Consider the following 26,878-nt stretch of genomic DNA (forward strand, 5'->3'; position numbering starts at 1 on the left):
TGTGCAGGCACTCCAGCGGTGGCTGTGGCAGGCTGCAGCTGCCTGCTCTCAGCCCCCAGCTGCTGCCTCGCAAAAAAGGCAGTAACTGCAATTGTGTGCAAACGTTAGGAAAACACAAATTTTGTGGGTGTTGGAATGGTTCAAAATTGCTGAGCATTATTTCATTCTAGCGCTTCCCAGCTCAGTCAGGTGAATAGGACTTGCTTGGAAGATATCACAAGAACGTGGTTTTACGCCACTGGAAGAGGTGATGAGGTGACCTCCTAAGCATAATGGTTTCAAACAGAAAGATAATAGCTGAATTTCAGAGTAGACACATCTCAGAGGAAATCCTCATGACTCCAACTTTGAGCAAGTTTCCAATGATTACAGAACAAGCAGGTGCCCTTTTCTCTTGTTTATCTGTTAGGGTTTTCCTGTCTATGTGGCATTGAGTACTGATTGCTGTCTAAAAGAGTAGCTGTGTTGGATGGTTCACAGATACTAGGGACAAATTAACAGCCTGACAGTTACATGCAAAAGTACAGACTTATGTCTTCTTCCTCAATATTATGTCATACTTGATGAGAAATACTTCTGAATATACCCTTTAGGGTGCATGCACCTCCTTCATCTAGCTTACGTCTAAGATAATTCCATCTGAAGATGCTGGCAAAGGTGGAAGAAGCTAAGATACTTTTGCATGATCACATATTCAATAGCTTTGCTTCACTGTGGCATCTGGCTGAGCCCTTCCCAACTCTCCCATACTTTCCCTTCACTAAGTCCATCGGTGGTTCAGATGCATTGCCATTTTGAGTTCAGGGAAATGATTTAGCAGAGGGTTGTTAGAAGAACTGAAGCACTGCCATTGCTTCAAATAACATTCCTGCTGAGGTCATAGATGTGACTGAAAGTTGGCAAAGGGAAGAGCAAGGAGAAGAACCCTTGAGGCACTCGAAGCAATGATACCACTGACAAGCTCTCTGAAGAGAGAGCTTTGCTGCAGCAGTAATATGGGAGATGCCATTTGAACAAAGGAATAATAGAAATCAGTACAGTCAAATCATGTGTCTTTTAAGTTGTAGTTTAGTCAACTACGTTTTCAAAGTATTATTTACACGCACATCCCAGGATTTCATCAAATGCAAAGTATATCCACTGATTGAATGGCCACAATCCCTTAATGGCAATCAAAGAAGAGAGATGTTTGAATTTTAGTTTCTTACTGATTTATTATTATTATCTAGCTCTCTGCTTGCAACTGCAAATATCCCTTTGCTGCTCCATTAACCTGATCACTTATCTATGTTTCAAACTACACTCAGAATGTCCACACAGAAAATATCCACACTACATTTGGAGAAGATGTGCCTTGCATTTATGCATGAGATCATGGGCTACATTTTAATGGATACTTAACCTGGGCTAAAAATCAGCTAGCACTGTAAGGAAGGACTCTGGTCACATCCCACCAAGTACTGAATACCAGTAGATGACTCATGCACAACCAAAACCATAGTGCCATAGAGTGGAAGGGTCAGTTCATCTGCCATTTACCCTGAGTCAAAAAAGCATCAGCACAAACAAAAAATGGAGCAGGGAAACTCACCCCAGGCTTGGGCTAAGCCAGATTATCAGAGAAGGTTTCCTGAACAGCAAATATATATCCTCTAATATCCTCTAACAGAGCACACTTGTGTACACATCAGGTCCTAGCAAAAGTTGGAATGGCAAGAAAGCATCGGTACATCCCTCATTTCTGTTGTTCCCAAAGGAAATGGTCCCTTATCATCACTATCCTCACATACACAACATTTGCTACTTGTTTTTAGCAGTGATGAAGTTTTTGTTTTATCTGCTAGCAGTTGTTTCAGCCAGATGTTTCACTGAGAGATTCTGACTGGTTGACAAATAAAGTTTACAGTTTCTTAAGGAAGATAAAAAAGGAAATGGGGGAATTTACACACCACAATTGGGTTACACTACCAGTAACGCTACCAGCCTGCAAACTAATTTCACTTACTACAGCAGAGCAATGGTAGATCTACAGCAGAATGCAGGGGAAGCAGAATGCAACCATAAGCCACTGCCCCTTTATTGACTAATTTCCCCATCATGCTGATGGCACTAGAGATGCTTCACAGAATGCGACTCAAAAGGCCATCAGTTGGTTTTCCTTAATCATTTCCTGTAACAACACAAACAAGAAAGTTCACCAACTCAGTATCTTCCTATTTTGTCTGATTTTCCAGCAGAACACGCATTTCCAGTACATTTGTAGGCTCAGAATCTGCCAAAGATATCACTGTTGTCATTCAATGCATTATGGTGCATGTTAAAAGAAGTGATTTCTATTAATAAGAGGAGCAAATGAAAATAAATTACTTAGAGCCAAGTCGTAGAGATTCTTATTCCTTCAGTTTCTGGATATAAGATGATCTCAGTAAACAGATCAAAAATGTCATTCTCCCTTACCACTCATAGCCATTATAACGACTGCCCAGAGCTCCATATTGACACTCAGTGTCGCCTATTGAATATGACTGTAGCAAATGTCAACTTTTGTCCTGTTAGAGTACAACTGTCATGTGATAGATAGAGCTGCCTGTCAATTCCTCACTGTGCTTTTCTACCTTCCTTTCAACTTCCCTTACATTGTACGTTTTTAAAGAAAAGATGCCTTCTTTCCAACAACAATAACCATCTTCAGTACACTTCAAAGCCACAGTGAAGAAACGCTTATGGACTGTGAAAAGCATTGCTCAAAGAGAAGCCTCACATTTAGGGGGTTGATCCATCAATGACCTTCAAACACCTGGATGTACCACAGATAGGACACACATCATTCTACATAAACACAATCATCTCTTTCTTAAATGTGCCCCATTAAGAAATATAACCGAAAAATATATGGAAACAATTCATCTTCCCTACCAGACGTTTATCTTTTTAACCACCAGATAGGACTGTATATGAAAAGCAACTTCCTTCTCAAATCCCTACTGGAAGCAATAGGAACACTGCGTTACAATCAGCTCCACACAGGCAAATGTTTTATTCATATCGCACGACTGGAAGAAAAAATAGAAAGAAAGAGGGGAAAAAAAAAAGGCATATACTGGTTAATTTTATCTAAATAAACCCCACAGTGTGGCTTTTAAATGATATCAAGATCTTTTCCTACCCCACTGAGGTACGTTTTACCTATTTGGGATGAGTGGCATCAAATGCAGTTGCCAAGAGTGAAACCCCACAGCTCTTTACAGTAAGTCATGGAATCCAGAGGCCTTTCCACACATCCCGCAGATAAATGGATTATTTAACGTGATTTTTCAAACAAGCGATCAAACCCAATCCCACTTCACTTAACCAAATGAGTTTCAAGGAGGAGAAACAAAGAAATCTACTGCCGTTTTCAAGACTGACAGTTTCTCTTCTCTTCTAGTTCTTCCTCCCACCACCACCTGTTTTGCACAACATGTTACTAATATCGTAATCACTGAATTATTAGACAGAGAATTTACAAGCACCACTTGTTTTTTCCTTGCTGATGAAGGGAAACTGCCACAGCAATGAAAACTACAGATTATATCTTCTAAACTCGGGTCTGAGGAGAGCATAAGCTACACTAACGATTTCTGAACACTAATAACAAAACCACTTAACGCTCTCTATTATTTAATATAAAACAGTCCTACATAAGTAATAGGGAAAATATTGTAACAGAATAGGCCAATGGGGAACAAAGCTACTCAAGAAATACGATACAGTCCATTGCATTGAATAGGAATGAAGATGAATTATTTTCCAAATATTAAAGAACTACTAGGACAGAGATTCTATAGTTGACAGCATGGATGGATTCCATAGAGATAAAACTGTGACCATAGGCCAATATCGAGCTATATTTGGCAAAGAACAAAGTAAAGGGTTGGAAAGAGTTCTGGACAGTACCTACCAGTAACGACATGTGATGCTTCAATAATCTCAGTGGATTAGCAAAACAAAAAATGAGTAAAAAAGGAAGAGCAGGAAAGCAGCACACAAAGGGCAGAAGCTGAAGTGCAAACAGAAAGAAAGACTTCTGCTAAGAAATAAAAGACAAAAATAAAAGAGACTCTGAACTGCAAAGAAATTGGGATTTCACTCCCTTTGGGGGCACCTCAAGGAAAGAAAATGTATGCTGAGATAGTGAAGAAAACAATCAAAGATAGGGTAAATATTTACGTTTCTATTCACATAACTGAGAAGGTATAAATCATAAGAAAAACCAACAGCTTGGACCTTGGGGGATTTCTCAGTGCTGTTTTGTTTACACATAGAGAGCCAGCACTTTGCTTAGAGCTTCTTCCATCAGCTTCACTGCAGGGTTACAAACAAGGAATCGGGTCTTTCAGTGGAAAAGATATTCACACTGCACTCCTATGGCTGTGAAGTTTCTGCAGCATGGTGGTTCTGGCTTAAAGTTCATGCTGTAAATCCAAGTAGTGCCACATGCTTATCCGAGTACAATCCAAGAGAAAATGCCAGACAAACTCTCGTTCACCTCAAAGCCCCAGAAAGATAAGAAAAACAGCACACACTTGTCCTTTGACAATACTTCTTTCTCTGTCTTCTGCAAAGTGACACAAATATTGAAAAGAATCTCATTTTCAGTATGCTCCTTGCTACCAAGTATTCTAACACAATTTATGGACTATAATTATAACTCAGGCAGTGAAACATCCAACTACTGAAGACAACAGCTGGTCTCAAATTCATGGCTAACAATACAACCTTATCAGCCCAAAAAAAGCAATTACAGACTACAGGACCTTTAAACCAGAAAAAAAAAAAATGAAAATCAAAGACCATGGCAGATAAAGGCAGTGTCAGTTTCCAGCCTGGGCTGCCAGCCAATCATTTCTGATTGTAAACCTTTGACAACCTGCTCTGCCAGGTTATAAGATACTGGGATCACTCGCCTATTACTGAAGTGCAGTTAAAACATTCAAACGTGACAACAGTAACAGCTCTACATCATGGTGAAAAGGAACTGAGTTTCAAATGATTGAACCAATGCTAATACTGCAAGGAAGGGAACAGCAGCAATGCCTGATACATTATCAAGCATCACTGCCCTTTCTAACAAGGTTTACCTGGTTACAGGTAATAACCGTAAACAGTGATTGCCAGTAGTAGCACGGACCGTAAGTTCTGAAACAGAAGATGCTAAGTGACAGTCCTGCCATCTCCTCTTCTGTGAACCCAATGCACTGGGGCTCAGAACTCTGTGCATCTGAGATGTCAAAGAATTCAATGCCTGGGTCAGAAGAGCACAGTATGTGTTTCACCTGGACTAAACCCTCTCAGATCCGCTCTGGATTTCATTTTTTTAACCTGCTTTATCTTAAATATATAAACTGAAAATCTAATACAACGCTTGCGTGCTGCTGACACCTCAGTGAGTATGAAAGCTAAAGGAACATGGATGGACAGGTGCATGGAGGGTGATGCTCTGCCTCACTCCACGAACTGATTGCCATGGCTGTACATTCTATATGAAACTGAATTTAACATTTCTCCCTGCTTTGCTTGTTCATCTTTTCTCCCAGCTTGATTTTTCTTACTCTTAGGATTTCTTACCCCTTGCTCTACCATTCCAAGCACTTCTTTTCTCTGTACTCAGCCAGGTCTTCCTCACTGTGACTTCAGCTGTATGCATTAGCAAAATCGGCTGCTTTGATTAGAAACACAGGAGTGGAAGGTAGATAATAGCCCGGTTCTCTACACCTGATCTCCCAGTGAGGGGTCACTGATAGGGGTCAACAGCTGAAATAAGCGTCTCATCACATGAAGAGTTGGTGAAGAAAAAGCTGTACTGTCAAATAAAACAGAGCACAGCAGTGCTAGGAGTTGGAGGGGGTGAAGTTATCTATATATTTAGGCTGGTTTGTGTTTTGCAGATTTTGTTCTGAAGAAGCAGAGCTTTCAGCTCAACAGCAACAGAGCCTGAAGTCCTGTATTTAACTACAGGGCAGAGTCAACTGAGGAAGTTGCAACTCCATCCTCTCAGGAAACAGGCTTGTTAGAGGAGCTATGGAAGGAGCCACTCTGCTACCAAGCCTGCTCCCAAGGAAGCACCGCTCTCATCTTCTAAACAATACGGCTGTGACAATAATCCTGAAGGATTGTTTTTTAAGGCCAGTTCACTGATGGGCTCTGATTAAATTATCTCCAGAGTGATCCATCTGTTGATTGACACTTTTAAAATACCGACCGTCCCAGATCATTTGACACTGGCTACTGATGAATCATCAAGTTAAAGCCTTTACTTTAAATACTACTGTTACGAATGAAATGTCAAATAGTGACATTTGATATTCTGCACCAATTACTACCGCTCATGTGGGCACATAAACACCACTTAAGCGGAGTCAAAATCAGGCTATTAGGGTGCAGGGATCAAAAGAGACAGGCTACTTGTCTTGTCTGGGTTTATAGACTACATAGCTATTGAGGGTCCATTAATCAAGCAGGGAAAAAAACAGCTATTATGGGTACTGCAAAAAGAGATGGTCTAAAGGAGGTTGAAAAGGATGAGTGCCTGTGCCGTGCCATACATTCCTCGCTTCTCTTGAACAGCCCCCAGTTCGTGCGTCATTCTGACATAGATTATACAAACAAGGAGGCACTGTTGGGTTAAGGGTGATGAGAGAGAGGAAAATGTTGACAGACTCTCCACCAGTGTGAGGCACAGAGCTGTGAAAGCCTGCTCTGATTCTTAACTTGTATGGTCAAGAAGGGTGGAAGGCGCCTTACAGAGGATATTTCTGTATCAGGTCACGAGAGACAAAGTCTTGTTCCGTCAGCAGTACTTTTTATCCCTTGTATTTATAAGGGCAACAGTACTTACATGTCTCCTGCATATAGGAAAGCGCAGATCACAACTTTTACTCCACTGCATTTCAGAGTCAAAGCAGTCAACAGAGGTTAAAAAAACGCAATAAGAGAACTCTGGGGATTTATTAGCAGCCAGAATCATGCCATCAGTCCAGAACTTGATAATAAATAGCTTTCTTTTTTTTTCCTAAGAAAGCTTAGCTTCTCAACACTGAAAACTTGGTGGGTTTTTGAAGCCTTCTGAATACGTGAGCGAGCTTTGAGAAAGCTTCTTTTGAAGGTAGGGCTCATCCTTGACACAAATGTACAGTGGGGATACCTCAGATATTTGAATTAAATTTGACTTGAAAATTCTGAACTCAAAGCTCCAGAGTCATCAATTCCCACGCAAACATGTACTTGCCAGCTTTCTTATTTTCTCTGGAGCATACCACTGACCCTATTACAGCATCCCCCAGTTGTACGTGCAGCTACTTCTCTTTTCAATGAGACCGTGTTCAGAGGAAGCCAGCATGATGGATAATAGAAGTCCTTTGACATACTGTGTCATTTATCACATAACAGCCTCAATCCTCCTAACAGGGCCTTCTCCATATGTCACTGTCAGCTCTTGTGCCACCCCAATGCATCAAAAAGAAAAGTTTGAATATGAAGCATTGTAATTCCTAAGTCACAGCTCATTGCAGCTTTCCAGACATGAAGAACCATTCTATCTATCTGCCAGCTTGTTTGTTTAATTTTCACTCTGTCTCACACATGTGAGAAATTAAGCCTTCAGTGTAGAAGAAAACCAGAAAAATGTCAGGTCTGGCAGAAAAGAGGAAGATAAAAATCTCCAGTTCCATCAGGAATCCAATGTGACATTTTAAAGTGTAAAAAGAGCAGCCTATGAGCATCAGGTATTAGAAAAATACTGGCAGATCTAAAGAATTCCTTCTCCTTTCCAACCCAGGAAAGAGGTTCTCTAATGGGCTGATGCGAAACTAGAAAGCTTAAAGCAATGCAGATAAGCTCCTGAACTCGGCTGCTTAATGGAGGCATATCTCAGCTCTTCAAGGGCAAGGAATGGAGTTAAAACACCCAGGAAAGCCTCTAGAGATTACCCAGTAGGCCCTGTTTTGGGCTACCTACAGTAATCAGAAATCACTCTATAATGAAAAATTTCACTGAGTCAGTTCCCAGGTGATTTGTGAAAACATAAGAGGAGACTGGAGCCACTGCTGGGGCCTCAGCTCTGCTCTCTGTAACACTCACATACATTCATCACTCTTTGCGCTCCCTCTCAAGTGTTAAGAGATGACAATCAGACCATGATCCATCCAGGCTCTTTTGCCATTAGTCTGTAGGAATGCAGCCCCATCTCGGTACTGGCTGCATTCACTGACAGTATCATGTTTGTGCTACCCAAGCACAGACTCTCCATAGCATTCATTCAAGAAGATGAGGGCTTCCTTTCAGATCTTCTCTATTTCATTTTCTTTCAGCAACACACAGAACTGGTCCAAGCTTGCATGAACCATTTCACAGACTCATTTTGTACTCGTTAGCATTTCCTGGGTTAGAAAAAGCTCCATCTTACTTTCAATGATTCAGAACCTCTCAGTGTGAATGGTCTTCAATTCCAAGAATTAAGATGCCATTTGGAATCACAAGTGATTTTAAAATATGATTTGCCACTTCATTAGGTTATTGTTGTGCAGTCTATGTAAATTTCCATTTCATTAAAAAATTTTCAAAAGAATCACAGGCAAATTACAGCTCGAAAATTAGTCAGTAAAACTTCATTAAGCCAACCCTTAATAGGATTATTAATGTGAAAGAACCAAAGATTAATTTCTTCCTCAATGAACATTAACTGACAAAATTCTTACCCTTTGTGGCACTCACAATGCTGCTCTCATGTCTTGATGCCTACTCTAACAGTAGAATCATGGAAGGTATACTAAACAACAGTGTATATTATTATGCTACAATGGATCATAAGTCAGCTGACTCAAAGGTTCCAAATTTCATTGCAAATTTCAGTATCCTCAAGGTTTTGGGGCAGCAACTTAGCATCAGCTCGAACTGTTCTTTTCATCAACTGATCTGATCTTTTCATCCCCCTTATTAAGTATTCACAGTAGATAACTTTATGTGGAGACATTAAAGTTGTGATACAGCAGAGTCTAGCAAGCCCCCAGGAAGCCCATAGGCCAAGTCACTAATAAGCCCTTCAAAGGCCTTCATCCCCCTGTAAGCAGTTTTTTCTCTGAAGCTTCCAGGATGGAGCTCTGAACCAACAATATCAATTCTGTATTCCCATGTATTTCACAGTTCGGTACACAGACAGACTTTTTTTGTGTGGGTATGAAGGGAAAGAAGATAAAAGAAGGATAAATCAGCTAGGGGCAAGTCTTGGTCACTACTCAACCACAAGGCAAAGCAGGGATGAATTCCAACTCACCATGAGAGTATCCTAAATAAGAGTTAGATGGAAATATGAGCTTATGCTACAGGAACAATTAAAGGAGTCAGTCACTAGGAAAAGGAAAACACTGCTGTACTGCTGCTTTGTAGCCACCAGCTCACATTCTTCAGATTACAGCAGAAATATCAAGAGAGGGAAAAAAAAACCTGATAAATCAATACGAGTTTATTACCAAATACAGCAAAATGCTGACAGTACAGCACACAAAACGTATGCTTATTTTCATGCCTAATTTGCACAAGCTCATTCCCAAAGGATGAGCATAATATTCAAAAGTGAGAGCACAAATGGCCATTTAAATGCCTAAACCCCAACTTAACTAATTGCATATAAAAACGTATACGTAACCTCCAAGCAAAACTGCAGCCTTTCAATCCTGATAGCCTGTGTCAAAATGGTCTCCATTACTCTATGGCTGCATACACATTTACACACAAAGAACGCTTCTTGGCAAACCTCAAAGCAAACTCCTTATTTAAGCTCACATCAGGCTTAAGCAAGAAACCATGCCCTGCAGGTAGTTTGTGGAGACATAGTGCTTGGTAGACACATGCTGTTTAGGGACCAGCCATTCCACTTGAGATCATGCAAGTACAATTGTGGTTTCAGAGCTGCCAGGTGTTTCTCAAAGATGGATAAAATGCTGGGGGAAAACAAAAACAGAATACGGACACTGTCTGATTGCATCTAAGGGATTTCTTTCAGTCACTCTGTAGCTCACAATAACTGCTGCACACCCAGTTGCTGTGACTTTTGCCCGATGGCTTAAATCCAGCAACGTCCTGTATTCATAGGCAACAGGTTCAGAGGTTATAAAGAACTACTCTGTAGCAGCCCAAAGGTAGCACACTAAGCAATGCCTGACATTAAAGTACATACAGTTTTGTTATGGCTCTTTGACACCCTTTGGGACAAAAGATATAAGAAATAAATTGCTGTCATAGCAGTACACACAGTCAGAATTGACACATGGCAACAAAAAAAAGGGAAAGGCACGAACACTGGCCAAACCAGTTCATTATAAGTAACAGCCCCGAGCTGGGCTTTTGTTTCTGTAAGAAACCACATAATGGAAAGATAGACTTGATTCTGATTATTTCTGCTTACAGCAACAGAGACTTTTTCTTAACATTCTCCTTTTTATTTAGATTCCCAGTTGTATTAGTATTATGAGTTGGGAGGCTCAAAGCCACTGCCTCTGAACAGACTACATGCTTGATGAGATCCTGTGCTGCTCGAATCAGTCTAAAGATAGACAGAGAACTAGAACAGTTCAAGGGTGCCCTCACCTGCACATCACAGAAAGAGACAAATTACAGCTAATTCAGTTAGTGCAGTTCTTTGATGCTCTTCACTTGAAAACTAGCACACACACAAAAACATGCAATGCATCACCCAGGCATGGAGGTCTTCCAAAGCAAGCTTTCTTCCCTGACATGTTTTGGAGGGGGTGGGGAACAGTCACCCCTCTGCTGCCTTCAGCAGTGAGCTTTCTACACTGAATGTTAATATATGTTTATAGTGAGACACTAAACAGGTCAACTAGAAAGAGGTTTGGGTATTCCTTGCAAATGGTTTAACCCACAGAGTATGGCCTGTCTTTCCAGCCTTGACTCCCCAGATATCTCAGCCTAAATCCAAGGAGCTTACCTTGAATCACCTAAAAAAGTTCAAATAAAATGTAACAGCCATAATCTCCTATAACTCTTGACTTCACTTTCAGGCTCTGCTTTACAGCTCTGCTACCACAAATATAATCCAGAACTGCTTTGCTTAACATTACATCCACTGGAGCATAGAATTCACCGTGAGCTCAAATGTGGTACTAGAGATTTCTGTGACAGAATAACATCTATAAGGGACTTGGATGAAAGACCACCACGTTTTTTTCCACGTCACTGGAGCAAGGATTTAAAACCCCAATCATGCTCTGTAGAAGTGACAGACGAGTGCAATAAACTTCATTAATACCCAAACCTCTTTTCCTGCTTCTTCTCATTTTTAAGTGGTATTAAAATAGTTTATGATTGTTCAGCTGCTCTGCACTTTACATCCTCTTATGTGTCATAACCATTTGGGGGATGACAGAAAAATAGACACTTTTTTTTAAATCTTTTTTTTTTTTTTAATATAATTTAAAATTTTAATGTATATTTTAAATTACATTAAAAAAAAATACAAAAGCCTTTAAACTACCAGACAATGAATATGCAAAATGTTCCTCAAAGTTTACATTACTGTTATCATTGTTATCTACTGGTAGAAACGTCACAGACCAGAGATAGACCTGGGAAGCAAGTTTTGCTTTAGATGGTGCTCAGTGGGACCAGGTGCCCCTTAAATGGAGGATAGATTTTTTTTAATCAAAAGCTGAGCTTCTGAACATGTAGGGGAGAAAAATTAGAGATATGGGAGATAAAGAAACATTACCATCTGAGATGCCATGTGATATACATAGAAAGAACCCCTGTACTCACCCAGAACGTTGTCACTGCATAATAACTTTACAGGAGTAGGAGTAATAGGACTTCTTCAACTATAATAACTATACCTTAAGTACTTATCATTTTTGGAGACAAATCAAAGCGACCCAAAAGGTGGTTTAGGATCTAGACTGTATTGTCCACTACCACTTCCTCACTGTGCTCTACTTCCTCAAGCAAACAACGCAGAAGAGGCTCTATCGAATGTAATGGAATATTTAAGCACCTCGTACAGGGACACATCCACCTGTGGAATTTACAAGCCAGTTCTAACAGTACAAGGAAGAGTGGCTGAGCTCTGAACACAGCAAGATCTCTACAGCAACTTAATGCCAAAATAATCACTATTCCCATGCAATGAAGTATCACCGTGCTAATCTGAAGGTTCCTAACAGGATCACAACATCACCGAGCTGGGGTGTGTTCAAATACCAACTTCGTAGTTCTACAGTGCATACAGACACAAGGTCATCATTACTGAAGCCCCCTTTGCTGCCCATCTCACCCTCTTCTTTTTGTTTCATATTGTTTCCTCCAGCTCAAATTCTGGGCCAGATGACTTCAAAAAGCTCTTCATTTTTCTATCCCTTTAAGACTCCAACGCTTTACAGCATTAGAAGTGTGGCTGACTTTTTTTTCCCTGACTCCCAGCAGTGCTGTCTTTCAGGTCACAGGAGAGGTTTTGATTTCCCACTCTTTGTCATTCCAGCATCAACTTAATTTTCTGTTTTTCATTCTCTTGCTGCTTCCCTGGGACATGCAGCTGGTTTCAGAAATTAAGGTGACAATTTGCTCAAACTACTGGGGTAAAATTTGCCCGTGTAATTACCCTAATTGCATGTGCAATCATATGAACCATGTACACAGGTGAACTATTCAACCTCAGCTGGTCCTCTGTGGGTGCATTTTTGAACAAGCAATTTTGAAAATACAGGCTTCCAGATGAAGCTTATTTTTGTTGTTATGCCTCTTTGTCCCATTTTTTAAAACACCATTTTCCAATTGCCAGCCCATTTCTCCAACCCAAGGCAGTCACATATCTGCTCTCCTACCACTGTACTTTGCCAGCTGTTATTCAATTGAATCTGTTATTCAAATGAAACAGAGGGCAGGGAAGAGCGGAAAAGAAACACAGAAACAGAGATGTTAAAGAACAGTAGTAGCTAAAATACCGAGCTAACTAAACAGAGACATTTAAAAGCCAACACGCAGTAAGGCAGCTCTACCTTTGCATAACTAAGCTCCAAGTTTTTTTATTCATATGCTTTTAGAAAGAACTTCTGTGCATATATCACAAAAAATGATGTGTTTTAATACTTAAAAGGGACTGAATGGTCGTATAAAATTTGAAATGTCACTTGGAACTCCAGGGATGTCCAGTTTGCAGGGTGAAAGAAATACTGCTTGATTTATTACACAGTAATATATGAAGGTATATTATGAGAGACAATAATCTTCATTCCCAGGCAATTTCAGCTTTCCAGGTAGTGTGGATATTGCAGTAAAGTATTGGACATTCTTCATTGCATCTATAAAAGTGAAGTTTTTACAATTTCATTTTGTGGACTTTTTTCCCATCCCATGAATAACAACTCCAAGTCTGAATCTGTAGCTTCCAAAAGGCATTAACTTGGGTAAGATGAGTTGGTCTTGAGATAAGTGATCAAAACTAGCCCTTGCACTCATGACATGAGCTTCTACCCAGTACATTCAGCATTTATGTCGGTACTCCATGCCTACCACAACCAGGAATCAGATGCAAAATCCAAGTTCGTTAGTATCTGTGTGACATCTCATTGTAGTGTTTAACTATGGGGTGAACTGGGTTCAGGGTTTGCAGGTGCATCCTGACAATTTCAAGAAAGCATAAAGAAATCCCTCATCTTACAGCGTTCTCCAGTCCCTTCACTGATGATACTGAACCTCACAAATCTTCCCTGGGTGGCTGAAGAAGTCACGGCAGTGAGATTCTCCCCCCCATCCTAAGAAGAAACAGTGAAGGAAAGCAGTAACTACAAAAGCTTCCACCTCCATAAAGTACATCATGAGAAAATGGATTAGCCTTCACAACAGATCCATTAGCCAGCACCCCAGTATCCTCTTTGTTCTTGCCAATTCTAAAGCACGCTGTGCCAGTATTGGATCAGCTCCTAACAAGAGACAAGCTGGTCCTTGCCTGTCTGCACAGAGCCTAGCACAGGCACAATTGCTATGGGAATAATATATTACCAAATGGACTTAAATGAGCATAATAACAAACAAAAGATAATCATACACACTCAAACTAATGCAAATAAGAATATAATTCAATCAACTCATTAACTTTACTAAAAGCTAGCTTTGTACATCAGCCTCCTGGCTCTTAGAACTGTCAAAGGAGCGCAGACATCTGATTATGAACTCCCGTTGTCAGTCAGGAGACTAGACATGAATGCTGAACAAAAATATTTCCTTTCTGAGCCCACGGAACATCGTGTTCATATCTAATATTCATGCTACCTTGAAAATACAAGGTAGTAGCCATATAAAATGGAATAATTTCTGAGGCTTAAAGCTGAATTGTTTAGTAGTCCAAGACATTAATATCACTGAGCTCATATCAAGTAATCTTCAAGTGCAGTGAAATTCCCAAGTGACCTTGACTAATCTGAACAGATTGGGTATGAAAGCATCGAGGGAGCTGCAGGCACCTCATGGGGGGAACCTTTACTGTTTCAGAGCAAACACTGTGCGTGCTTTTGGGACTGGAAGACCAAAGAAACAAGAGACAATGCATTTGGTCCCCCCTGTTCTTAAAATGACCATTAACTAATTCGTTTTTGTGGATGTTTAGACATGATACTGTTTTCTCCAAAGGCAAACAATAGTACAGCACTTCCATAGGATATTGACAAGCAAGAGAACAAGATCATAGACATTACATATTAAGAAACCCTTGGCCCTATCTATGCCAGACCTCCTCTATGAGGTCTTTTTTGGTCTCTACCAAGGCATACAAACAGTGGCACAGCCCTCTGGGCAATTTACCAGAATCTAGCATTGTGTTGGCCTGTTATAATAACAGGCCTCTGGACTCTGGGACAGGCTCTTATAATTCAAGAGACTGAGCGTATTCTCCTGCCCGACCTCCTGAAAGCGCATGGAAAGTGCTGGAAAATAAAAGGAAAGGCAGCAAAGCACCCAAAGTCTCAGCTACTCAGCTTTCAGAAAACAGAAGCACCAAGCAATAAAACCAACTGCTGACATGAGACTGGTGCCGAGTCCCACAGACAACGATAGCAGACAGACTCCTATTTTAGAGACTTGACGAAACAATAAATTAGGTGAGGGTGTGTTAGAACAACAGCTGGTTGCTAATTAGTCGCAGCCCCCTCAGCAGGGTATCAATAAAGCAGCAAAGAACATCTCGAGTAAATTAAATTTTAAAAACCCCTACTGCAATCACTCCCCTGACAGACCCTTCCTTCATCTCCCTTCTCAGCTTTTTATTTATTGTAATTACTTTAGTAATAAGATTTGTTTCCTTGTTATTATATGTATTACTATGCAGGGCGGCAACAACAACAATAACAACAATAGCTAGGAAGAGTTATGTTGCTTATTTATCTCTGTGGCTGTTATTGGGCCACTGGGTGGATAGAGCAATGAGGAGGTGGGTGCCTGGGAAAAGCAGTAAATAGAAAAGAAAGCATATTCCTCAGGAGCAGAGACATATGGGGACATATTTACAAAGGAGGAAACACTGACAATGAGCGAATAGATCTAATAACTCAGGGGAGCCCAACAGCTCCAGCTGATAAAGGAAGGAATAAACAATACTGCATTAGAAGTGCTGTCAGGAGTCCTGGGGTGTAGCTGCGTGCCAACAGAGGTTTACCATAGGAGAGCCAAGGATGGACTGCCATGTTAGCACAGGGCAAAGGCTTTGTCTGAAATAGGGTCATCTCCCACAGCATACTGATGTACTGAGAAGAGTTTGGTGGAGGATCAGACTCTGGTTCTGGGTCCACCAAGGGAGAAGCTGCAAAGACTTAAAGAATCACATACCCATATTTTATCTTATGTTGTTCATGTACTAGCCAGATTTCATAGCATCATAGACTCATTAAGGTTGGAAAGACCATTTAGCCAAGCTATCAGCCCATCCCCACCATGCCCAGTGACATCCCTCAGCGCCACATCTCCACGGTTCCTGCACACCTCAAGGGACAGTGACTCCACCACCTCCCTGGGCAGCTGTTCCAACACACCACCATTCCTTCTAAAAAGAAATTTTGCCTAATATCCAACCTGAACCTACCCTGGTGCAAATTGAGGCCATTACCTCACATCCTATAGATCTAACCTTCCAAATCATGGGCTTCTGCTATAGGGAATCTGCTGAGACTATCAGGAACAATAAGGCTGCTTGCCTTGAAGAAGTATAAGTGGTCTTAGACCCTCTTCACTAGAACTAAAGAACAAGCACCCAAAATTCTCAGGACGGCCTGCTGAGAAGACCGTGATGGCCAACAAGAAGCACATTTTCACCAGTTATGCCTCACCACCAGTGCAAGATCACTGTCCTCTTTATGGGGACAGCTGAGGCAACACCAGAGGCAAGAGAGCAGCACTTAGATAAGAACCATCTACTGCACTCAAAGAAAGTTCACCCACAGTTCATAGCACTTCCCTGAGCCACATTCCAGATGCAGTACAAGCATTCCTCAGACATGGCATTTTCATCTGCTCTGAGGTCCCGAGTCAGCGCTTGCAAATAGACCACCTTATAACACAGAGCTCAGAGCACAGCCATTCTAAATGAGTAAGGACTGAATCTTATGCAAAAATGTTCTTCCACACGCATCTACCCAACTACCGTTGGCACTATCCTTAAAGAAATGCACGCATCACACATCAGCTAGTCTGGAGAGACCCCTTAAATTGTGCTTGCAAAGTGCATGGCATCCATTTAGATATGCAAGACTAGATTCTGAGAATTCAACTCCTCTTTAACCCTCTGATCAGAGAGAAGCAAACAAGAGAAGGGAAGGGAGAGTAGGAGGGATGTCTACAGCCACATGGCTTTGTGTGCCTCTACTTCAAGATTTAATCCTCAAGGATGCAGTTCTGGGTCATCAAGTGAGTCCTCAAGTGCGGCCCTTAGCTTGTTTGCTGTCTATGTCCAGCTCTGCCTCTGACTACGTGGAGAACAAAATGTCTCAGTGCAGGAGAGTGCACAATAATATAGGAGGAAATAGAAGTTATATACACAGATAATGCTTTTGGGTAGAAGAACTAGCTTGCTTCTGTTCTTCCTACAAGTATCCTTCAAAAAAAAAAGAAAAGAAAAAAAAAAAAGGCCCTTGTTTCAAAAAGTAAGTGGGAAACATTAATAGTTAATAGTTTCCCTTCTGAGAGCATGCAATAGAAATGTGTTCTGAAAGGGCTTTCAGAGGACGTTTCTATCTCTCCATTTCTGTAATTGTCAGAGTTAAAGCTTTTCTCTGCTGGATTCCAGGGCGCAATAAACAAAGCCCTGTAAGTAAAACAGGATGGAACAAACAGCCTGACTAAAGTGAGAGTGAATATCAATAAAGAGAAACAAACAAAAAGCCCAGCTCACCTGCCTTACCTATAAGCAGCAGCAAAGCTTACTCAGCCTGTGTTGTGGGAAGGCAGGTGCAGAAGGGAACAGGGTGTTTTTAAACCAGATAAAGAATAGTCCATGGCTATAATCCAAAATGCAAATCAGGATTTCCTCTTCCTAACAGCTACTATGGTTACCCCATGCCTTCGAAGAAGTCACACTGCTTCCAAAAAAATTAATCTTCCTTTACCAAAATAGACTCACCGGCTCCCATCTCCACTGATTGGTTCAATTCATTTACAAAAACACATCAAGTTCCTCTCATTGAAAAGCTTCTTTGATTCAACAGTAGGGAAAGGAAAGCGAGAAAAGGGCAGACAGAAGGGAAGAAAGAGGAAACATGAAAGGGAGTAAAGAAAAAGGAAGAAGGTGGCAATGGAGGAGAGAGACATGAACTTGGAAGAGAGAGATTGGGCAGTTCAAGACCTGTGGATGCTCATAATAGACAGTGCATGGGCAGTCTGAAGATGAAATATTCTTTAAAACAAAAGCACTTATCTAGGAGTTCCACCTCTTGTTTGATCAATCATATCGCAAGGCCGAATCATTTTTAATTTAATACTTCTGGGAAGTGGGGGGGAAGCACTCATTAAACACGGGCACGGTTGGCAAGCACTGCGCGTTAGCATTTGGCACTATTTATTATTGCTGTTTATGGTGATATAAATTAGGTTATACTGATATAATTAATAACCCTAAATTCAGGGGTAATAAATAGCAATATTTATATGAAACTGCAGACTCTGAAGAAGTCCAGCCAAAAAAATCCCCACAAAATGCTGACTACCACGTTGTGACTGCTAACATACACATGGGAGCACCAGGTACGTGGGTGCAGAAGATATGCAGGTGTGAGCAGACACTGAGGAATGGCTGCATACACAAGCTGTTGACAGAAGGGTATGTAGCATGTGCACAGAGAAGACAGCCTAAAAGCAGGTCACAAGATGGTACACAACTGCATGGAGAAGTGTTGGTGCACAGGCAACTTGTTGCTCCACTGTGTGGTAATGAGCTTATGTGGAACAGTGTGAACAGCCAACAGTGCTGGGTATTTCTTTGTAACAGAACTGTTTGTGCTGTCATAAGCTTTTACAAGTTCCTTTCCTGACCCTGGTTTTAGTGGATGAATCAGAAGAACTAGATTGAAGAGAAAATGCTCCTGGTACACATATTTCACTCATTTCAAGCTGTGTGAAGGTTGTGGTGTGTCATTATTTCATCCTCCCAGGAAGAAAACTCAGGGGAAAGAAAAAAAAAGGAGGGGGAAATGCTCAAGGTCACATACTTCATCAACAGCAGAGCCAGGAACAAAGCACGGGTCTCTCACTCACCCAGTATAACTCAGCAGTTTCCTAATCAAAGTGCTGTGCTCCTTCATGGATTCTCCACCGCTGTGTAGAATGGAATTCCTTCTCTAGCTTTCCTGTTAATCCGTGATTTAATTTAAAAAGACGATAAAGGGATGAGAGAAAACAGTCAGCTGAACACCAACCAATACCTTGGGTTTTCACAGAACAGCCTTCGCAAGATAATCAGCCTACAAGGACACTTTCCCTTTAGTAATTTAATGCCTGTCACTTTGGACCATCTTATAGCACCGTTCTTGGAGATTAAGACTACTTTTACTTGTAAAGAAGAAAAAAAACACACAAATAACTATATCAGGTCAGACCATACATCTATCAGAGGCAGCATCCCATTTCCAGCAGTGGTCAAACACTACTGTGTGACAACACACAGGATGCACTTAATAAAAAGTAGTGTCTAACATTAAAATATATAGCCACTACCAGATCAGCTGAAATTTATTTGACAAACCCTACATCTGACTGCTATTCAGGACAGAGCAAAGGCTGCCCAGGGAGGTGGAGTCACCATCCATTGGAGACCTTAAAGAAACATGGAGATGTGGTACTTCAGGACACGGTTTACTGGGCAATACTGGTTGTAGGCGGACGGTTGGACCAGATGACAGACTTCTTTTCCAACCTTAATGATTCCATGAGAACAGTCGCACAGAACACAACTGCTCATCAGTACTCTCTGGATTGAACAAACTCAAATTATATGTGATATTGGGTAGTGATTTTTATTTTTATGTGATGACAGCCTTACTCATACAGACATGCTTGCATCACCACTACCTTCATTTAGCATCAGCAACAGGACTCAACTCTCTCCATCACTGACAGACAGGAATAAATCCTCATAGTACTGACTGATGTGAAAGGGAGTGAAAGGGAAGGCTGTTTCCTAGCTCAGCCACACACAGTCAGAGCATAATCACATTACTGCCATCATATCTGTGACAGAGGAACATTCTCTGCATGCAACTTTCAGATCACATTAACCAAAGCAAATACCAAGGCCCTGATCGTCTTGTTGCTGCACAAGGCTCTCGAAGTGTGATTGCACGGTATCCTGCTGGGATGAGCACTCTTCCACTGAGCTGTGCCTGCAGCAGGGAGTCAGCTGGGGAAGGGGCACAGCTGGGCTGCTGGAAGAAATCCTTTGTAACCGTGCGATGGCATTCATCTTTGTGACGGGCAGGGAAGCATTATGCACACCCCAGCACACAGGACTGGGGAGGAGGGAGAGAGTGAGGAGCTTCAAAAGAACTGCCAACAGAAAAGAATTCAACCCTTTTTTAAATATAAAGATACCGAGGTAACGAGACTAGAGCGGGATTAATACCAGATAACAGAAGGATGGATGGGTAGTACAGAAGATGCACTTTCAAAGCATGAAGATTCGAAATGAGTGATGATTCAAAATAAACAGTGGATTTGACACATTCAGTCGTGATTGTAAATATCAAGGCAAATAAGTGGCTTCCTGAAATGTGCTACAGAGACCTAAAAGTAAGTAGTATGGACCTGTTTACAGCTACTCAGTCAATAATGGCCTACAGACCCTTTTCCTGGAAAAAGAGCTTCCCTTTGTGGCAGTGATTTGAATGACAACAGAGTTTAATCCAGCACTTAAACCTAGATGAAGTAGAACATTAATGGACAAAGAAACCTGCATGTGCTTCCACATGCAGCAAGGAACTAAAAGTCATCTCCAAAAAGCTGCCAATAAACTCTAGGCCAAGAAAAGAAGCTTTTCTTTCTGTGCAGGAACACCTCAGTCCACTGAAAAAGCACATGGGAAGAAGCAAGAGCAACAGAGCCATGGGAGGCCCCACAGCACAGCATTTAAATTGGAGCATGATGGAATGGTTCTCTCCCTTCCCCAGGCTTCATGCTTAGCTACAGAGCCATAGCCAAGTCCTTGGACCTCTGCTCCTATCCCACACCAAACTTTCCTACTCATCACCAGGTTGAACTACAGTGGAAGCTCCACACGTTCCTGTGTGATATGAGCTCAGACAGTACCCTTCATTCCAGGTGTCACCAAAAGCCACACTGTCCCTCCTGAGGACCCTTCCTCTGCTATGCTCACTCCTGACAGCTGGAGAAAAAAGGTCAGACATTCCCTCCAGCCCTCCATCTGCTGGAAACTTTAATTAAGCAGAGTGAAAGGAAAAACAGAAAGCCACAATCTTTCATTTTTGCTTCTGCTGTCTGGAAGAATCAAGGAAACATTTGGTGCCAGCAGAAGCTTCCAATACTCGGGGGCAGCATCCAGCTCCCCTGAACAGCCTAAACTACAACACACTCATGTCCTGGGGAGAACAGGAACACAAAAAACTATGCTCATAGTCGCAGACCAGAGGCTAAGAACACTCCAAGCTGCCCTCTGCTGAAGCCCAGACCACAACAGAAAGGAATTAGATTAGGACCAAATAAGCTCAAGATTTGCTTAAGGTCTTTACCCTGTTTCTTCAGCACCGGATCAGCACAACCTGACCTGAAACCAGATGAATGGTTGTAGTGATGATGTGGGTAGGAGCAATGTAAAGGCAGCTCTGAAGAATGCAAAAAGAAACTGGTATATTCATAAGCTCAGAAAGACTTGGAATCTCTTCAGAAGCATGTGGGAGGAAACAGAGTAAAGGAGATAGGAGAAGGAGGGAGTTTCATTATACGGAAACATTTCCATAAAGATACGAGCATTTAATAGATCCTTACATCTTTCCCCCATTCAGGTTATATAAAGCATTAATTAAAGCCAGTTATTCCCAGATATATCAGCTTGCAGATAAAGTTTGCCCTGCTGATTTGGCAGAATAGATAACTTTCCATTCAGCAAGTAAGATTCAGTTTGTCTGCTATCGCTAATACTTCACCCAGTCAGTTGGGACACCTTACGGCCCCACACAGTACAGAACCATGAATATCTGATGCACACGAGACAGCACACTGGGCTGTATCCAGGACTTACATTCTCCTTACAGGACTGATCACAGGATGAATAAAACACAAGGCAAAAGGCAACAGGAATTCTGGCCCAAAACACTGAAGACTAGGCCTGCTAAGTATACAGCAGTAAAGCCTGCAGGTAAACCCAGTGAAAATTCACAATAAGTATGTTACTACAACGCACTTGCCATTGATGACTCCATCAGGGTTGAGCATGGGGACAATCTTGAAAATGAAACATTTCCTCAGGAGATCAGCAATGGGATCACTGCTCACAAGGAACTCCAGGGTCCCCTTCATCACCCAGCTGGCGTTGCTTTCACCAGGATGAACACGGGCCATCAGAAAGACATAAGGACGACTGTCTGTAAAACAAAGCAAAGGCATGGAGATGTTATGCACAGAAGCTGCAGAGATACGATGCCAACTTTTTTTTTTAAGAGAGAATCTTACTAAACAGTTCATGGACAGAGCCTAATGAACCCCTGTTGCAAAGCAGACTAGCAATTTGGCAGAGAAAATTGTCTTGCTATCAGATACGTTATTTGCCATTCCCATGAAAAAGCACCCTCATTTGGCCTAGTTACACGTCTCCAAAAGCTCTCTGTATACACATGCTCAGAAGAGACCAAATTTGACAGCAGATTGTTTGAAAATCCCATCTGTGTTGAGCAAAATCCACAGATGGGCCAAGGGAAGAAGACAGAGGTAGACACCTGCCAAGCATAGAGAATAAAAGAAAAGGACAAAGCAATGATGTGTCTTAAAATTATCCTTCTGTGAATGTTCACAATCTCAGGCTGCTGTCACAAATCAACCTGACACATTTGCTTTAGTGGAAGCCACTATCTGACAGGGAATCACAACGATGCCATGATGTTTTTTGCAGCTCTGTCAGAGCACAGGCTCTCTAGTAAAGGGACAGAAAACAATCAAAGGTATCATCTGAGCATCCTTGTAAGCAAACGCTGATTTAGCAAGTTATGCTTCTATGTCCTCAGCTCCCAAAGCTGTACTAAAGTCCTTCAGTTTTCTAACAGCTTTACAAATCATTACTCAATTAATGTGAAACACAGAGGTGGAATCACAGAACCTTTTGAGTTGGAAAGGATCCTTAAAGGTCACTTGGTCCAACTCCTCTGCAAGGATGTAGACAGGTCTGGAAACAATCCCACATTCACCCCTTCCCATTCATAGGCATTTGATGGGCATGACCAGAGTCTCCACTCGAATTCATACAGAGCAATCATACTGTGGTCCAGTAAAGCAACCAGAACTCTGCTATTCAATAGCCGTGTACTAATCTTTATTTTTCCTTTATCATTCTTGCACCTTACCCTGAGATTAGTATATTTTCACTGCTGTGTATACATTAGTGCCCAAGGCGCTAATGGACTGTAAAAGATCCCTTCAGCCAATAGAGACATACTAGGAGTTCTGCTTACTTTTTATTACAAAAACATATATATATTAGAAAACAACCTCTATTCAGCTCCAGCTAGATGCTGTGCATTACAGTCTACCTTAGTAATGCTTTAAAACAGCAACAAGCAAAAACTACTTTTCACAAAGGCATCAGTTGCATTTTGCTATTTCCAAACATTTTCTTCTTTCTCCCATCATCATGATTTAGTGCTGTTTTGCAGGCTCATTGCTGAGCTAAACTTATGGGACTGTGTTGTTGTAGTTGAGAATGAGGCTCTTGAGGACTCCTAATGGACAACAGCTGTAAATAGCACAAAGCAAAATAAAACATGCTCCCTTGCAACTGATGAAAACGGCTTTAACTCCTGTCTCTTCTATACATTGGGAAAGCATGCAGCATGTTAATTGAGCGATTCTTTCTTCAGTTACTCTATGAGAAAACGAAACCACAAGAAAGGGTCTTCACATCTCAGAAATGGAAGGTTTGCCACAATTCAGCTAATTGAGGATACTGTGAGACTGGCAGAGATGTGAATTCTGCTCTCCTCAAGACTGATAAACCTCTGTCTAACATTCAACGTGACAAAAGCTTCTAGAGAGTCCTGATTTTAAACCCCAGGAAATAGTGGATCCATAGGATCCAGGTGGGGAAACATCTCTATTCCACTTAAAACTCCCTTTCTAAGCTTCACTCCCCTCCTGACAGGTATATTTGCAATGCCAAAATCACATCTCCGGGCACCAACTGGCCGGCAATAGTCAAGATTTCTGCACTTAGCTGAGCTGCTACACTTCATTCTTGATTCACTATGCCCCATAACAGCAGTGCTGATGAAGCCACCCCAGTGCTGCTGATCTGCTCTGGGACACACCTACTGTTCTGAAGTGTAATTTTGGTCCAGAGCCCCTTGATACCACCTTGTGCTACACTGCACCTCCTCAGGACACCGAGACACATGTTCTTCTATGTTTCCTTCAGGGCCCAGAACTGAGTTTGATGCTTCAAAATCCCCAAGTCAGTCCTTACACTGAATCCTCCCCAAGTCCTGGGGAAGCTGCCAGAAAGCTCAGGTTACCCATTTATCTCTGCAAAGCCCACATGACACGTAACCTTCACTGGGAATGTAAATAATAAAAAGAGTGAGCAGAGGAACCTTTTCGTGCTACATAAAGCCCCATCCAACAGATCTTGTCTCATTACTCTGTGCTACATTCTGACATGGCCAGGATATAACGTGCCACTAACAAAACCAGAGATGAGAGATTAAAGGCACTGATGCCTCTTGCAAAACATGGAGCAAAAACCCTTTGAGTAATAAATCTAACGTATCAACCACCTCCCACCTTCCCTTCTCTTTATTCATTTTAACTGTGGATATATGCATGAAAATAAGAGCTTTGTTCCTACAGTACTGCTAACTTGTTGCTTAATCTCCTGCCTATTGCAGGGATCTTCCTCTTGATTTTATCTGATTTGGAAGTTAGAAATCATGACATCAGTTGGGGAAAGATCAATCTGAAATAAAAGAATGAAACCCCGTTAACAAATCAATGTCTCGCCTCATAAAAAGAGGCACAGAAGGGAAATGAAGTGCACTTCCAGATGCCCTGACATGGGTTAAAATTCTATGCATTGTCAAGCTGCTATTTGGGCCACAGCGTTTGAAAGGGAACAAGGTTTTGAAATGACACAAGACTGGGATTTCATTAGGAGTCAAAGGGAATCATAAAGAGCGTGTGACAAATTCAACCTAGATCCAGGTCTTGACTGGAATGATTCTGGCTGTGCCTCTGCATACCTCTCATCCTATCAGCCCCAAGCCAGAGCCCACAAAACATAGGCCTTCCCTCCACTCCCCCTTATTCCTAAATACAACATGACTTTATCATGAGAGCTGCACAGATCAAAGGTTCAAGTTTACCCCCTGGACATAAGAGATAAACAAAGAAAGCCAACATTCCCACCCAACTTCATTATGTGTGACCTCTACAGCATATTCTGAGAGTCAAATGATGTGTAAAAAAGAGCATCAAACGCAGTTCTGCTGCGTGTATCACGGCTGCATCCTGCCTTGGATACATCTGAACTGCCCAAGGCTGCCTAGTTAAACAAAGTCTGACAAAGACAGGATATGGTGTGATGTACATCAAATATATTCAAGGAGAAGGAAAAAAAAAAAACAACTTCAAATACTGAGATCACAGAAAACTTGAGACTGCTCTGAGGCAGAACCTGTGTTGGTCACTTTCCTCCGCTCCCCACCCAAAATCTTTCCCCAAGTTGTCACATTTTCAGTTACTCCACGATGTAATACTATGCTCCTCCATTTACCCCACCTCCTCCTTATTTCCTGACCCTGCATTTGGCAAAATCCTACTCAAAGAGACACATCTTAATGCAGAGGCAGCTTACCTAGTCTGACAGGGCCCACTGCTGTTTTCCAGAATTATCAGAGAGATAACCCTCCCTTAAATACACTTACACGATATGCGTTATCAATGGTCCTCATGGCAAAGAAGTGAATGTTACAAATCACCTTGGTTAACTGCTTTCTACCATCAAAGCTGGGTGAAGGTATTCCAGGCTCCAAGTTGCTTGGAAACATCCCTTAGTGGATGAGTTTTATGAATTCACTCACCAATGAATCAGAATGATTAGAAATGACTGCAGAGACCAATACATGTACAAAGCATCCAGACATAGTACAGTTTAACATCCTACTAAAGATGGATATTCTCGTTATTCTTTTTCTGGGTTATTCCCCCAGCCCCTTAACTCCAAGAAATTAGAATGTCAGGTTCTATAAATCATTTTGGGGCAGATCCCAAAATCCCAAATTCTGAAGGCAGATGGAAATTCTACACACATTTGACTAATATTCCATATGATGCAACTAAAAAACAACCAAGTGAACTAATACCTGATGAAACAAAAGCATACCTATAGCGAAGGATAGGGAAACAAGTCTGCAAAGAATCCTCAATGATGAGAAGCCTCAATGCTTTACTTAGAATCCTCAATGCTTAGAACACTCAATGTTTAGATCCCTCAATGGCTTAGAACAATCAATGCATAGAATCCTCAATGCTTAGAATTCCAATGCTTAACAGAGAATCCTTAATGCTTAGAAACCTCAATGCTTAGAAACCTCAATGCTTAGAAACATCAATGCTTAGCATCCTCAATGCACAGCTTAGAATCCTCAATGCTTAGAAAACTCTATGCATAGAGTCCTTAATGCTTAGACACCCCAATGCTTAGCTTACTCAATGTTAAGCAACCTCAATGCTTAGCTTAGAATTCTCATTGCTTAGAATTCTCATTGCTTAGAAACCCCAATGCTTAGTTTAGAATCTTCAATGCTTAGAATCCTCAGTGCTTAGAATCATCAATGCTTAGAATCCTCAATGCTTAGAGAGCTCATTGCTTTGCATTCTCAAAGCATAAAATCCTCAATGCTTAGCATCATCAATGCTTAAAAATCTCAATGCATAGAGTCCTTAATGCTTAGAAACCTCAATGCTTATCACCCTCACTGCGTAGCTTCGTATCCCCAATGCTTAGAATCCTCAGTGCCTAGAATCCTCAATGCTTAGCATCCTCAATGCTTAGCTTAGCATCCTCAATGATTAGAATCCTCAATGCTTAGAAACCTAAATGCTTAGAAACCTCAAAGCATAGAGTCCTTAGTGCTTAGAA

The 26,878-nt window shown here is 41.4% G+C and overlaps 1 protein-coding gene across 1 annotated transcript in view; it reads right to left on the minus strand.

The window, feature by feature from the left end:
• The window catches only part of LOC146758570 (cytosolic carboxypeptidase 4-like), a 101,933-nt gene extending 76,580 nt beyond the window's left edge, over positions 1 to 25,353 (minus strand). Inside the window, exon 1 of the mRNA XM_085514565.1 lies at positions 21,938 to 25,353. Coding sequence (XP_085370691.1) covers positions 21,938 to 22,218 — 281 coding nt within the window. The 5' untranslated portion in view covers positions 22,219 to 25,353. The remainder of the gene's footprint in view (positions 1 to 21,937) is intronic.
• Between the last annotated feature and the right edge of the window lie 1,525 nt (positions 25,354 to 26,878).

This window comes from Coturnix japonica, chromosome 13 (genome assembly GCF_054131305.1).
Source record: "Coturnix japonica strain WE chromosome 13, WE-NBRP24, whole genome shotgun sequence".
NCBI classification, from domain to species: Eukaryota; Metazoa; Chordata; class Aves; order Galliformes; family Phasianidae; genus Coturnix; species Coturnix japonica.